Source organism: Acanthaster planci, linkage group LG09, assembly GCF_054643075.1.
Source record: "Acanthaster planci isolate LZ-2023a linkage group LG09, COTS_SCS, whole genome shotgun sequence".
In the NCBI taxonomy this organism is placed as follows: Eukaryota; Metazoa; Echinodermata; class Asteroidea; order Valvatida; family Acanthasteridae; genus Acanthaster; species Acanthaster planci.
The window spans coordinates 12,507,983-12,523,765 of record NC_141785.1 but is presented as its reverse complement, the minus strand read 5'-3'; the positions used below and the strand labels follow the sequence as shown (position 1 = coordinate 12,523,765).

Below are 15,783 nucleotides of genomic sequence, written 5' to 3'. Positions count from 1 at the left end.
GCGAAACCGTGAAATGAGCATGGCTTGAAATGGAATACTATCTGACAAAATGGAAAACAGATTTAAGGCTTTGCAGCTCCACTTCTTCCATACAGAGTTGTGCATAAAACATACTGCTTATTTGTCATCCAAACTCACAATACAAACCGAACGTCGGAAAGGCTTATTAAAACAGAGATATCGGGTGCCCAACTGAACGGAACCGCTCTTTGAAATAACTGAAATTGCGCAAGCAAAACACTCACACACAAAGTAATTATGCGTACATTTATACTCGTTTATTACAGACAACATAGAGCAGTACAATGTACATGTATATTCATACATGCAGTACTTTTGTATCGCCTCCCAGACCAACACTCAGCTGGATACCTTCCATAATACACGAAGTGGACCTGTAGAAAAATTCGATTGCTGAAAAATTGAAACGGCAAAGTCAAATTAATTTGATTGGCGTTGACATATTAAGTATCACATGCATTTCTATCTCGTTCAAGTTCTACTTAAAGGAAATTCATTCAACCTCGTTACAGGTTAGCACAATAGCACTTCTAATACCTTCTGCCGATGAGGATGAGACAAGGGAGACCCTTGGCGGGAGCTTGGAGCTTGAATAACACTTGGACAAGGTAATTTTATAATCTAGCTCATGTTAAAAGTATCGCTTTATAAATACACACGCATGTCTGTTGACAAATGACTGCTGCCCTCTTTTGTGCCGAAAGGTCAGTTTATCCGTAGTCGAACGCCACAGATGTAGTGGAACGAAGTGTTTTCGGCGAAATCGGTGGAGTTGAGTGTGCGAATTCGCAGTACGAATAATTGATCTGACGTCACAATTTCGTATTCACTTTTGCGCCAAATATGAACCAGCATTTTCGCGCATGTAGTGTTTGTCCGTAACCAAGGGTGGGTCCAAAACTTTCTTGTTGAGGATGTGGGGAGTACCAACACTTTGAAAATTTCTTTAAGCAACCTTTTATGGCCTTGCTGAAGGACGCAACTAAATTTGGTTTTTTAAGCTCTGGAAGGGCAGGAAGTGAAATAGTTCGACTTTGGGCAAGTTCGAGTGACGACTCGAGTTAATCATAGTTGTACCACACTGCAACACCACCCGAACGATTTATGGTTTGGACTATGTAGTTGACCATTGGAACCAGACCTCGTGGCATAGTCCACTCGCTGGTTGTCAATTGGCTGATTTCATTTATCGGTACGGAGGGAACCATTCCATTCACACAAAATAATTGTAAAAGCTGTTATTGAACACGAACGACGCGCGAGTTGCAGCTAATGGCAAACTGCGAGTAACGATGAGATGTTACAAAATAGTCCGACTGAGGACGTTCCGGTATAACAGTATTGCGCGTGACCCGCAGGTTCGAGTGGGATTGCATTTCGCGCGCGTATTGGTAAGAAGTAATTAACCGGCAGTCGAACTATGGTTTTGACTCAGAATTGTTTGCCGCCTTGCACATCATTAGTGCATCACACTGTCCGATCCCTGCCCCTGCAACGCTAGTATCAGTAATAAAAAAAATTGCACGGCTTTGACGTACTGTGCATGTCGTTTCTTCGATGCAGTATAAGTCATAGCTTTGATTTGTTGTTATATTTACACTATAATGATAACACATGTTTTCTTGATGAAGGGCTTAATGCAATGCGGCACAGACGAAACAATAATGATCAATTTTTTAGAGTATACAGGTATTGTAACTTGCTAACTTTCGGAAGAAAGAAAGTGGTATTTTTGTGGTCGACCAAAGCAATCATCTTTTTATGGCCTCAAACCAATGCTCTACACTCTTCGTTTGTCATTGGTCTCAAGCTATCACCAAGGCCCTTTTCCAATACTCGACTTGGGCTCCGTCTCAGGCTTCGTTCCCAAAACCAATCCCCGATTGTGGGCCTGAAGCGTTTAAATTAAATTGGATTACTGTAATTTCTGGCTCTCTTGCATCTTTTTTGATGTTTTGTGGCACTATTGAACTAATTACTGCGCTTACAGCTTCAACGTCAGCTAGTTAAAACCAGTGGAAGCCTGAGACGGAAGCGAAGTTGAGTATTGGAAAACGGCCCAAGTATAATCAGTCGTTCACAAAACTACTACTTCGTGGAATTCGTTTTCGGCTGCGTTATTTGCTGCCACGCGTGAGCAGTGCTTCGCAACATACTTGTTCCAGTCCTCCGACGCTGACGGCGTTAGGGGGACTGAAACCAGCCATCTCATTCAGAAGTGAATGTGTGACGTAATCTGGAAGGCCAGAAGTTTGATTTGGGGGCTTGTCTCACTCTGTACAAATCATTGGGCATATTTTGACCAACCTTTTCCCTAAATTGGGAAACTTCCTAACTTCTGATCACAAGGTGTCCAACTGTTGGGTAAATCTTTGGGAAAATGCCCAACATTTAAACAGTGTAGTGTGTTTCTACAATAATGATTCCATGCCCGAATGAACGTCCAGTGCCCACTTTACGTTTTTTGGTGTACATTCAATCAAATCGGATTCAGTTTCAGTTACTTAAGCCTTTACTTCTGTTGATCCTCACTGATGGTGGATGGTATTTCGTATTCAAATCGGTTTTTTTAATATGTTCTTCTCTAAGCAAGATTTTAGAGGAGTTGTTAAAGATAACTCTTAAAACTGCTTATTATATAGGCATACATGTACGCCTTTTAAAAATAATCTCTGTTATGTTGAAGAAAATATTGACTTCTAAGATAAAACATAAAACATAATGCTAAAGTACTTTTGAGTTTGAAATTTTCATTTCGGAATAATTTGTAATTTGTATACTAATTGATTTGGTTACAAAAATTAAAGCAGCAGTATATGGCCCCCTGCCAGATGACATCACACAATGATCACTTCGCGAAGCACTATCATGCACACGTACGCAAATCAAGCCGTCGTTAAACTCGGCATTAACTCAGATGCAGACCCCTTATACGCCATAACCCCGTGACCCATGACCTTGACCGCTTCCAGGGTCTCCTCTCCAGTCGGGATGATGTAACGGGGAGGCATCAGAAAACCGTACCGGCCTACGTCTGGTAACTCGACGGCGTAGGCGTATGGAATGCGGAGCTTTCCTCGGGCCCAGTCTACGCTGTTTCCTGAGGCTTGGTCTGAAGGAGAGGCAAGGATTCCGATTCAGAAATGGCGCCTATGTGTTTGTATGAGATGGTGCAAACATACATGTAAACCATACAGCCCACGTCGAAAGGGGCTAATGTGGTCCTCAGAATGGTATTAATTTGAGGTTTGGATCAATGTGCTCTAGCAGTGTTGAGGATAAACGTCAGACCTTACTGAAGAAATACGGGCTTTCACACTGGTGCGCCTCCAAGAGTTTGCAACGTGTTGACCAATCACACTGCGCGAAATCTGTCGACCCAATGCACGTTTGGAAAGGGTCGACAGATTTCGCGCCTTGTGATTGGTCATCGCGTTGCACAATCTGGGAGGCGCACTATTTGTGAATTGCTCGTATTGCGTGCGTTCGATTAGCTTACACGAGTAAGTCAAACTAACTTTGTTTGGCCATCACGTGATGTTCGTGAATGCCCTGGTGTCGGCCACCACTACCCCGGCTGGCGAGCAGGTCTCTGGAGGCTGCCCAAGTGTAATGACGTCACGGATGGACTTTTCGAGCATCGACATGATGGAACGTGGCGGGGACTTGACCTTTTCCCCAGAATGCCTTGGCGAATACGCTGCAGCGCAATGATTAGCCTCATTTCGAGGCTTCGCTTGCGTGTAACACTGGTGTATTCAGGGTAGCTAATCGAACGCACCGATTGGCGCAAACTTCATGCTCTTGCTCCCATTGTTCCTTGAACTAGTTTCCAAGCCTTAGTCAGTTCTCATGTGTGCTCTCAGTACTCTCTGTATATTTGTGCTTTTTGCATGCCCTGAAAGGTCACGTCGCATCAAAATTTACTACTAATAAACGAAGTCTAAAGCCCTATATTCACGCCTAAATCCACTGTATAAAAACAGGGGTAAACAAGAAATAACATTATTCACCGATTATAAAACATTTCTCAATATTAGAGATTAAATAAGAATTTAAGTAAAAAATACGAAACTATTTGTAGATATCGTTGGAATTTACTAGCTTACATATGACGTTTGCTATGCTGCCGACGGTGTAGTTTGATCCGTTGACGTCCCTTAAGGCATCAGTTGCATGTACTGCAAGGTCGTACTGTGAACCACGTAAAGAAAGGAACTTAGAATGAACCGCAGAGAAACGCTTGACAGTCCAGGCGACAGTTTTTGACTAATTTTTACAGTATATCAGGCCCATTGGTGGTTTTGTCATGTGTCTTGCATTTAAGTACCAGGGAGCCTTGATTTACACTGTAGTTTTTGACAAAGATTTTCCAAGTGCTACTTTACATGACTTGTTCAATGAATACACACTTTTGACTTTTGGCGGCTTGAGTAAGGCCTTAGATATTGGGAACACGGCAATAATTCTTAACATAGAAGAAAATGAACTGAACTTCCTATACGATTTCCTGTGTTCCTGTTCTTGTCACACTGTTTGTCACAGCCTCTTTTCTATGAAATCGGACAATGGAGCTATCGACAATATAGTCACTGGTCACGAGATTTCCACACTGTCAGTTGCTCGAACCACTATAATTTTACCTGGTCTTGGTAGTTCTCGGGCAGGACGTTGCCGTATCCGTACGGCGTCATCCACAGCTGGCCGTAGGCATGGAAGTCGATGAAGCCGTGAATCGGTTGCTTGGCATTGAGCTCTGTCAAGTAGTCAGCTACCTGTTTGACTTCTGTCTCGGAGAAAGCGAAGGGGCCTGCGTAGATGTCGTCACAACTCATGAAGCTCACGCCGCTCTCTAAAAAAAAGAAGAGATAGGCCTATGAAAAGATATCTGACGCCACCTCTTCTTTTCCTGTATCATCTCAATGACGGACAGTAATTGTAAAAAAAAAAGTTCATGAATGAGCCTGAGAAACATGTCAAATTATGCTTAGAGATACTTACATTCTTCATGAACTTTGTACATAGCCAAGGAAGTGTCGTCAGTGGACATTTTTCCCCAAAGAGAGAGGGAAATTTTCCCTTTTACTGTTTGTGGGCCGTATGCACTCCCTCTTTATCGTCCCAGTTTCTTTCTGGCCCGTTTGTTTCTTGCAGCAGTATTTGATTGTCATAAAAATGCTGACGAAATATCCCTGCTTTTCGTCTGTTTATCGGGCAGGAGAGACTATATCTATGTCTAGTGTTAAAGTTTGCGGACAGTGAAAAGCGAAATGTGCGTCTGAAATGAACAAACACCACTATATCATGCCACGGTTTCGTTGAAGAACTAGCGAGATATAGGTTGGTGACGAAAAATGTTCAGTTGGCAGAAATAAAGCATCGCACTATTTGTATGTAGTACATCCAGATGTACTGAAACAGACTGTCGTGCGTTATTTTTCTGGAACAGAACTCTGGAAGTGTGACCTCTAATGTAGGATCCTTGAATAACCTGTCATGCGTGTACCAAGTATATCGTGTCGGTGCCGTATTTCTGTGCTATTTCACTGACAAGTTGCCCCCCCCATCTGTTGAATGGTGTTATTCTATCAGCGCATGCGCAGCACGAGGATATCCGGTTCGTGAGACGTCACTTCAGTTTAAACCACGCCCACTGCACATAGAGTAATTGGGCGTTTGTGAAACGGATGGCTTCGGCGGAGTCTTTGGCTTCACTGGTTCCAGTCTGTATGGTCGGAGTCTCCTCAAGTGGCTGGAGCTAGCGAAGACTAATCCTGACCACTCGTTTCGTAAATGCCCATTGTAACCATGGAACCGGAAGGTAACGCGCAACTTTAGTGTTCGTCCAAGGGGAGTCTACAATCAATGGCGCGTTCACAGCGCAGCTATGGTGACGAACGCTGCTTAGTTCCCGAAAGACTTGGGCTTTTTTTTTCGAAATACCAGACTGGCTCATTACACGTCGGTGCATGCCTGTGTTTAATTACAACAAGTTATCCCATACTGTATGTCACTTTGTCGATGTGCTTGACTCACCTCCCCACTTGTAGTCCCAGTTTCTGTTGGGATCGGCTCCTTTGCATCGGTTCTCTGCGTAATATGAACGAGTCTTCCGCCATAATCGATGCTGCACGGAGACAAGAGTTTGATATCACTGTTTAAGACATATGAATAAGAATCTTTTACTATTCTGAAAGAATGTATTTTTAATCGAAGGTGCGTATAGCTTTACAAAGTCAGAAAAATATAATTATAAAAGGGGAGGGAGCGATTTTTTTTATAATAATGCGAGAAATGCAGAAGGTCACATGAGAGTTGTCGGAGCTGTTGGACACCGTTGGCTCTTGGACATTATAGCATCGGCTGAAGCTTCCCCAAATCACTGGAATAATTGCCATGGAATTTTTGTCCAGATTAGCTTGCACCTGTTGCACCTGGACAAGAGGGTAGTCAAATCGTACCGTAGTCTGGTTCTCAGCCCGAAAGTTTCCGACAATTCGAGGAGAATCTTAAGAAGCGGTAGCCTTCACGGTCACGTAACAAAACGAGGGGAATTTCCTCTATGATAGTTCCAAAATTTTCCGAATGTATCGAGCTTTTCCGATCCCATTTCAAAAAATTTTTCAGTCATTATCTGTACTTTCATGGATTTTTAAAAATTGTATACATATTCGCTCTTTTGCACAATATTGGTTGACAGTTGGGCACTCGCGCTGCAACTTTAAACGCTAGGGTCAACTAGCGCGTAATTTTCGGTCGCGGTGGTTACATGACCTAAGAAACTAAGAAAAATTTAATATTGAGTCTCGCCAAAAGGAATGGACAGAGAGCTGTTCAGTTCTCACTTTCTCCCAAGTGAAGACGTATCCATCCACGTTAAACACCGGCAGAATGTACCAATCCAGTCCTCCTAGTAATTTCTCGAGCTCCACATCGACCTCGTACTTTTCCACCATCTGTGTATACAAGTACCAAAAGAGTTTTGAAATAATATGGCCCCCAAAAAAGTCGGAGAGGGAAGCATTCCGAACGTTTGTTCATACTATTTCCCAGGTCCCTACAGGTATTGGCTGCACCTTCCAATTTGTTCAAAGCTACAGGATTACAGGAGCCTTTGCTGACCGTCTTCAATAATGCAAGACGGTCTGGGAGTTGTACACTGATTTTGCGGCGCTAGGTTTTTGCCATTGGCCGGTGCAATGAGTGCCTCTGCCGTAGACAGCGGGGCCCGTGTGGACGCGCGGTTTGGAGACAATGGCACCACGTCAGTGCAGTCTGTCTATCGAACCAACTGTTTGGGTATTGACTTACATCTTTGCCTTGTATTTTGTTGTCTATCTATACATGGGTTAACACATCGGCCAATGTCTAATAATGACAGTGGTGGTAACAGCAGATTTTTTTTTACAATGCGGTTACCTCATTGACTATGAACATGACGGTAGCAGGTGACAACCATTCTCTGGAATGAATGCCTCCCATGATGAAGAGAGCCGGTGTTTTGGCATCAGGAGCTCTCTCGGAATGAGACAACTGACATGATTGTGACCGAAAAAGAACAAAATAAAGTTAAAACACACTTTCCACGAGAGATACATTGACATCATGGTAATCTGTTTTACCTCCATGCAGTGTGATAGTTATAACCTATTTGTAGGGATATCCTGGTGCTGCTTAAGTTTTAGGGACATAGTCACAGATAACAGACTTTACGGGCCTGCATGTTTCACACGGTTCCGGATCGCGAACAGTGATTCTTACGCCGGTTGGCACCGTCCATTAGGCGAGTTTTGGTGTCTGTAAACCATCGACGGATCACTGATCGTGATCTAGATCCGTGTGATCTAGATTAGTGATCCTTACACTTGTTCTCACCATCCATTAGGCGAGTTTTGGTGTCTTTAAACCAACGACGGATCATTGATCGTGATGTAGATCCGTGTGAAACAAACAGCCTACATTGCTGGCAGTGAAATAGGTACAATACAGTGGCCCTTCTCCAATATCCAGTGGAAGTCCGTGCCTCTTTCCTTAATGAAATGTTGAAAGGTACACAACCATTGTATGTACCGCTCCGAACAGGAACAAAAGAGGGCGTGTTTTAAAGTGAAATTGACAGCCCTTTGCATTCATCGCATAGGCGCGCATGTTTATGCGCGTTTACGCAGAGCACGCTGAGTACGCGCAACGAATTTTGTCTCGAATGTATAGTCTTCGCGTTCACGCCGAACGCGTGTAAGAACCCCGTTGGAAAACTGAGTACCATCTGTCTTTCTTTCGCCGGTGAGGGTGCACTTCAGCTGTTAAAAGTCAAGTATTATTCGCCACATTCATTTGCGTCTGGAGGCGGAATTAGGGAGCGCAAAGATAGATACAAAAAGTGGCTGTCAATTTTTGTTGTGTGTAAAAGAATTCTCACCCCCTTCAAGATGTAGGCACCATTTGTAAAGTGTTGGCGCTTTCAATTCTTACAAAAATTATGGTAATATGTCTCTATGGAAAACATGCCTCTGTCCTCACCCACCCCTGCTGGATTCGCCACTGAATCTCGCTGTTTGTTTAACTAAATTAAACCAACATTAGTTTTAAAAAAGCCTGATGCTCTTCAAGTTGCGAAATATGTCAATCACTTTCTGATACAAAATGAGATCGTGCGAATTTGCGAAATGTAATGCAAATATATCATGCTGTTCTCACTGTAGTTTTGAAAACACACAATTTTATATGCCTGTTTTAACACGCATGGTGGTTCTAATAAGCTGGCCAATGATGCGTCGCATCATCCTGGCTACGTCACGGTACAAGAAGGAGGCAGCCACACGGGGTTTCCTCACCACTTCCGTCGCAGCGGTCTTCCAGTCCGCTCCAAGTCAATATTCCGATTGGGATTACTCCGTGCTAGCATGACGTGGTCTTTGCATTGTTGGGGACGCACCTTTTTTTGTCATTAACTTCAGCATGTATCATGGGATATTCTGCACGCAACCTCTTTCATATAAATTTTTTGAGCAGAAGATGGATCACAATACAGACAGACGGAATTCAAATAAGTCCGCCTAAAGGAAACTACATGTACTTGCGTGTACATTTTTACGCACAGATGGCCAAGAAAAACGTGTTATCAGTGACATCAGCGGTACCACTTGCTCTTTACAGATTGGAATAGCTTATGGGAAAATGCGAGAGCATGCATGCAGCCCGCCCTTGTTTTAGCGCCAAAAGTTCCCTTGGGGGTAGGGAGGTTGTTCGTTCCAGTAACATTAAGGTGGTGGGGAAGTGGTGTTTGGAAATGCACGTGTCACAGAACGTACCTGCTTCGGCTGATGGCGACGCCGTGTAAACTTTGCTGAAAAGGCGTTTCATAATGTTTTAAGAACTTATCGCAATTCTTTGTTGGTTCGACCCACATTTGGAGAATTTGTTCTCTTCCTAAAAGGAGTTGTTTTACTGACAAAATTAGTTACCCTTGATCGAGGACTTTGGTGCTTTACCTTAAGGCAGTATATGGGGCGTCCTTCGTATGATGTGGCTATCTGATAAACTGTGACGATGTCAGGATAATCAGCAGCCAGTGTGAACATCCATTCATTGATCTAATATGCCAAAAATGAAACGACAATTAATGTTTCAAGGCAATGAAACGTCTGGAAGTTTTGGTGATTTAAACTTTCAAAATGCGTTACTTTAAAACCAAGAAACTTGACGAGTGTACAGAACAAAATTACTGTACGCTGAGTTTGAAAACAAAAGATCGTTTCAAATACTGATTCAGACAACGGACTTCATTCATGAGTCTGTGATAATTTGTGTTATGTTGAGAGCAAGATTAAGTCTTCATTTCGGGAGAAATAAAAAGCAATAAAATTAAATATCACGATGTTAATTACTACCTGTCTACTTTGACGAATGATTTAAAACTTGGTTTACTTTGGGTTAAACATAATTATCTAATAGGTTTTAAGCAAGATTTTGAATATTGAAAGGAAGACTTGGGAGTCACGTCATTTAAAATGTACAATTGTGAGGGTTATAACAACATTGATAATGGTTTTCTCGTATTAAATCGTCGATCGTACGACGACCTGACCTATCTCAATTTTTGACGAATTTAGGTTTTTAGCATTTTTTTTATTCATGATGAAATCTTTTTTTCTGATCTTATAGGGCCTAGATGCTCTGAAAAGCTAATTAAATTAATTTGGGTAATTAAAAATAATGACCTACCTCTCCAAAATTTAAAATTATTGTTTTTCAATGACTGAAGCATTGAGATAGGTCGCTTCGTGAAACGTGAACACAACGCTGTTTTATTTCCACGAGGTGACAAAGTCTGGTATCTGGACCGCGATACCTATCGGTGTCATTTGAACTTTAGTCATTCGGAACCAGTCTTTAGCGCTGTTTCGTGTCATTCGTTCTGTTTCTGAAAATGACTGAACATAAGGGTAGGTCTACTCCTTTTTTTATGCTGATATTTGAATAAAATCGTAATGGGCATTCGTGTGTGCGATGACACGAAATCCTAAGCTAGGCGTAAAAGTATTTAAAGTCTGACGTTTTATTTTTTTACCCGAAGCACTACTACTGTTTGCGTGCATTTCCCCTGAGATTATTTTATGCATCGCAGTGCTGGCACTCCGCATCAATGACTCAAGAGCTGTTCTCCAGCTGTTACTGTATTCATGTTTAGTCTATATTCTTCACTAACGTCATTTAAAAGTCACCGATGTCCTTTGAAATGATTGAGAAACATTATTTTACCTATATATGCATGGCTTGAAATTCAACTGAAGACATAACTGATAATGGTCAGTCCAAGTCAAATACTAAGACAGACGTCTTACTTATCTTTTTAAAAAGTCTTTTGTTAGACTTACTTTTCCGCCCCTTGAGTTTCCCTTGAATAGGGCCTTTTTCTGATTGGCTACACTCAACAATAAAATCTACATTGTATAATAAATGTAGACCTACACGGTATAATACAACAAATTACATAGTGATAAAAGCAGTAGATTTCTTTTAAAATGTATGTCATTGCCAGGCCTTATATTAGTGTAACTCTTTTTAATGGAGGCATTCAAAGTATCTTTAAAAAATTGACCCTTGGTATGCATGGAAAAATAAGTTTGTATAACGAGAAGGTAGGCCTACACTTTGAAAAATAACAAAAATAGAAAATAAGAGTTCATGACTTTCTCGAAGGGGGTCCCCCTTCTAATTTCCTTCAGCTTTCGCAAAGTTTTACTCTGTAAGACCTTTGTAATCGAAAAATATAAACAAAACTCAGTGAAGGATTTTAAACGAACCTCCATACAGTTTAGCGTGAAAAAGTCCGTGCGTATGCACACACGACATACCGCGTAGGTCATCGTCAGCAACAGAGAAATCGAAATGTTTCGTTCCACGAAGTGACCCATCTGTATAGGTCGCGATTTGCGCTCAATAAAATAAGACAATAAAAATTTAACAAAGTGACATATGGTTTGGGTGCCTCATTTTAACCTCGTACGTAAGATTTTTTCCCCACAAAATATCTCATATAGTAATTTAACTATCTAACTTCATTAAAATACGAAATCTATGTCAATAAAAGTTAGTTGTGGCAGAAATGAAAGATTCAAAACGGACCCAACTTCAAACTCGTCTTGTTTCTCGAAATGTCAGAAACTGAGACAGATCAGATCGTGGTACTACAAACGAAATGAGGCATTTCTAACTACTTTGCCTTTTCTGTGTAAGCAACCACTATACACAACTTACCATGGAGAGATTTTGAAAACTTTCAAAGAATGTTTTCTCCTCCTCCAAGTTGACTTCGGTCTGCTCATCAACGGCGGCTTGAATGTCGTCTATGATCGTCTCAGCTTTCATCCCGCTATCACCGAGAAGATTACGGAGGGAATCTTCGTGCTCAGCGGAGACCATGATATCAACGTCCCCATCTACAGACCGCGGCTCCCGCCAAAAATCCAACTAAATACATCATTTAAAACAGAAGTCACAGTTTTTAAAACATTACTCCAATCCATTTGTCAAATTTTACCTTCCTACGAATGCCAGGCCCCCGCCTACACAGCTAGCACGTGTGGAGCTCTGTGTTCGCTGTCGTGTTGATGGGGCCCGCGGCGGGTGCAAAAACAGTTTTGTTCTAGCTAATATTTGTATGATAAATATATTTCCGTTTCTAGGTAATTATGGACCCTATCGGTGTTTAAGAAGTAAACTGCATGTCGTGGGCTTCATTGGAGTATGGTCCCGCCATGATAATAACGTATGGTTTATAGGATACCGAAGAATACGAGTTTGTTATCAGTTAAAAGTTTAAATAGTACGCACTCTTTCGTCTGCTGTCTCGTAGATCCTTTTCACGGCCTCCAGGTCCCTTTTGTGGCGTGTCTGAACCCTGAGGAGCTTGTAGCTAACGAGGCAGGGAAAAAAACGATGGTGGGAGGAAAAAGAAACGGAGAGGTGGAAACAACAATATTACGAAACAGATCTACACGGATGCCTGTTTCCTACTAGCGTTCAGTGGCTTGTTTTCTTGTGTTTGACGCATGTTTTTTATGGAGTGTTTCATCATTCCATTTATTGGTTTAATTTTTTGTTTGTGCCCTTGGGGGGTCATCAGGGTGTGTGGGTGGAGGGAGGGTCCAAAGTGCTCGTCAGCAGCAAACTGACTTTTAAAGTGCAGCTGCAATAAAGTTTTCTCAGACACAATTTTTTCCTGCGACTTTGTTATCTTTTTCAATGTCTAAAAAGTCGTTCCTTTTGGTTAAATAAATAGAAAAATTCACTTCAGCATTTAAAATATTCCATGCTTTCCAAAACAACTGAGGGCGCTGTTGCCGCGATGTCATCCAGGGAAGACATAGTTCAGTGCATATATTTTTCTGTTCAAATTATAAACCCATAATATCCTGTCTGAAAACATTACCGAAAAGGGATTGACGTTTGCTTATTGCTGTCCACACAAAAAAACCAATAAAAAGGTGAAAAAGAGAAAATCCAGTCCAACCAAATTAACAAAAATGCAAGACTTGTGTAGAAACCAACGAGCACTGAGATTTTCTTCCTGGAGTGACATCACAGTTTTGCTCATAAATATGGAAATAATTATAAGCATACCAACTATGAAATCAAGCAGTAAAACACTCTTTTAAATAGTGAAATAAAATCGCAAGGGTGCATGGAAGGTTTGTATTTGCATCTATATCCGTTAACCCTTTAAAATCAGCCCTATTTTGGAGGTTTTGAGTATGTTTTATTTTTTATTAGTTTTTTAAAATCAAATTTGGCTAAGTTATATGCCATCTAAGAGCATGTGAACAAGGCAATAAAAAATTTGACAAAGGGGAGAAATTCTAAATATTTTTTTTTGTTCTTTTAATTCTTTATAGTGGTTTGCTGGTAGAAAATAATTATATGAAAACAACTTCCTTGGAGCCTTTTGAATATGATGCATGTTCTTAAAAGTAGAATGCCATACAATGATAAAACACCACCCCCAGCACTTGTATTTATGTTTGTCAAAGTAATTAATGGATCCAAAATGACACAAATAATGCGACATGCGGTGCAAAATTACTTCATCTGAGGAAATTTATTGTATTTCATGTAGACTCGATGATATCCAGTAAATAATGATGTTTAGCACGAAGACTGTTTAGTTTCTTCTTAATCTTCACGGTGTGTATGATAAAAAAAATACTGGAAAGCAGGACAGAAGGTTAGTACAGTGAAGGAGTGGAGCGACAGAAGACTGAGTTGGAGCACGCTGGGTACGAGGTGCGACATTAGACCGGGAGGGATTTGCTCTAAATATTATTATCATCATCCTTCAATTTTCTTTTGCATTTAGAAATGCATGAACCATGAAGACTAGAGGTCATTGGAGTATAGCAGAAGCCGATGTAACAGACCCACATTGGTAGAAATCCAAAAAGGGCAAGGAAACAAGACCCTTTTGCTGTGTTACGTAAAATAGGATATTTTTTGTGGTATCGATGATGAATCCAGGAAATATTTCCTATTTTGTATTTTTCCTTTTGTTTCTACTTATCTTGTTAACTACCAGAAACCGAAATAGAAATTTCTTGTTGTTTATTTGATGTGCATTTTAGGCCTGCCGCTTTGATGTGAATTTTTTGCTTTATATTTTACAAAGAGAAGGGGGTAGTGAATAATTTTCTTCATCTTGTACGGCTTCTGTCTTTAAAAAAAACCACAAAACAAAACAAAATAATATTGACGATTTGAATGAAAGCATTAACAATTTCAGGAATTGAATTTTATTGCACGAAGTCATATCTGAACGAAAATGTCTTCCAACAGCATTTAATTTTTGTTCGCTTTATAGTTTATTCGTGAGCACGACATACTGGACTGTATTTGAAAAAAAATGGGGCGGCGTGCTATTAAATAAGATCTTTGTGAATCCTTCTCTTTTACAACACTTTCACTAGTTTGTAGAACTTCCAATCCATGACATCATTAAAGTGAAAATCATATATCCAAAAATGATACAGACAGAGATTCTGACTCTCTGTGTCCTTTTTTTTTCGAGATACTGAATAAATGACCTTTATAGTCGTCCGCAGCAGTGGCGTAGCAAAGGCATTTTCTTTGAAAGGAGGGTGTGTCAGAGTCAATTTGCCGACTTGTAACTTGTTCGTCAACCTCGTGTTGTGTAAAATGGAAATCCGTGGTGCACTACATTTTTTGCTCCATCGGAAATGCCGACGACCAACGTATATCGTTTATGTACGAATTTTGGAATTTATTCGCAGATCAAATCCGCTATATATTTCTTCATATTGCCCGTTGCTATAGTATCTTCTGTGTACTGACAGTTGTAACAAATCAAGTCAGAAATATATCACATATTGAATCCTACAGATCGTTAGAGTGACTCGTTCTGTCAAATTTAACACAATGCAGATTTTCAACTTACAGACAAATATACCAAACAGAATGAAAAAGATCGATTTAAATCTTAAAAGATAATCAAAGAGAAAGGAAACGCTCAATAAACCTCCACTCCGAATGTCAGCAGTGACTGAAGTACAGGGTGTTGTGTTCAAATAGAATGCTTCTTAAACATATGTTTGGTTTGCATTTCCAACTTATACGGCTTATCTAAATTTCAGATCAAGCAAAGTACTCACCCATCATATCGTACCGGTTCGCAATTCAGCCTCGCCAAGAAACTCAAAAGCAAGAAAAAAATGGCCAATTTTACCACCATCCCGCCGGGAAAAAAGGACACAGTTTTTGCCTCAGTCCGCTTCACTGGTAAGTTAAATAGTGATATGATGATGTTCTCCAAATAGCGTTAGGTATACCAGTACCAATCCAATAGATACAAGACTACCACCACTTCGCAGCTAGACTTCGGATCCAGTCTGAACATTGCAGTTCATGACCTGCCAGTAAAAGGTATAAGCATTATGGAAAATTACGGTAACTGGGACAGTTGAATTTACGGACAACTGGTCGTGCTTGTTTGTTTGTCTGTTTGTTTTCCTTCCTTTCGGACAAACAAATCCGAATACAGTCTGTGGAAATACTTAGTCGGCGGTGATATGTGAAATTTGGAAAGCTTTATTTTAAACGAGAAAATGTTTTGTAAATTTAAGAAAAATAAGACTGTTGATGTCACTCTTACATAAAGTAAAAATGGGTACATGGCTCAACGTGGCCTCATTGTTTCATGTGTAATATTCATTAGAATATGGCATGGGATTATCGCGTTATTAAAGCAAA

General features: G+C 40.7%; 1 protein-coding gene across 1 annotated transcript; it reads right to left on the bottom strand.

The window, feature by feature from the left end:
- Positions 1–256: 256 nt before the first annotated feature.
- LOC110987032 (carboxypeptidase B-like) lies at positions 257–15,361 on the bottom strand. The gene is made up of 10 exons (XM_022249430.2): positions 15,186–15,361; positions 12,358–12,439; positions 11,782–11,994; positions 9,513–9,614; positions 7,441–7,554; positions 6,867–6,977; positions 6,058–6,148; positions 4,665–4,873; positions 4,131–4,215; positions 257–3,133 (listed from the first exon to the last, which is right to left on the bottom strand). Exons 1-10 carry the CDS (start codon positions 15,263–15,265, stop codon positions 2,907–2,909), a joined length of 1,314 nt encoding a protein of 437 aa, XP_022105122.2. The 5' UTR covers positions 15,266–15,361; the 3' UTR covers positions 257–2,906.
- Positions 15,362–15,783: the final 422 nt, after the last annotated feature.

Excerpts from the sequence above, each read along its gene's own strand:
- LOC110987032 (XM_022249430.2), bottom strand. The coding sequence starts at position 15,265 with ATGGTGGTAAAATTGGCCATTTTTTTCTTGCTTTTGAGTTTCTTGGCG. Across the intron at positions 6,978-7,440 it reads TCATGTTCATAGTCAATGAG|ATGGTGGAAAAGTACGAGGT; the intron begins GTAACCGCATTG and ends TTGTATACACAG. Across the intron at positions 6,149-6,866 it reads ACGTCTTCACTTGGGAGAAA|CATCGATTATGGCGGAAGAC; the intron begins GTGAGAACTGAA and ends GTCTCCGTGCAG.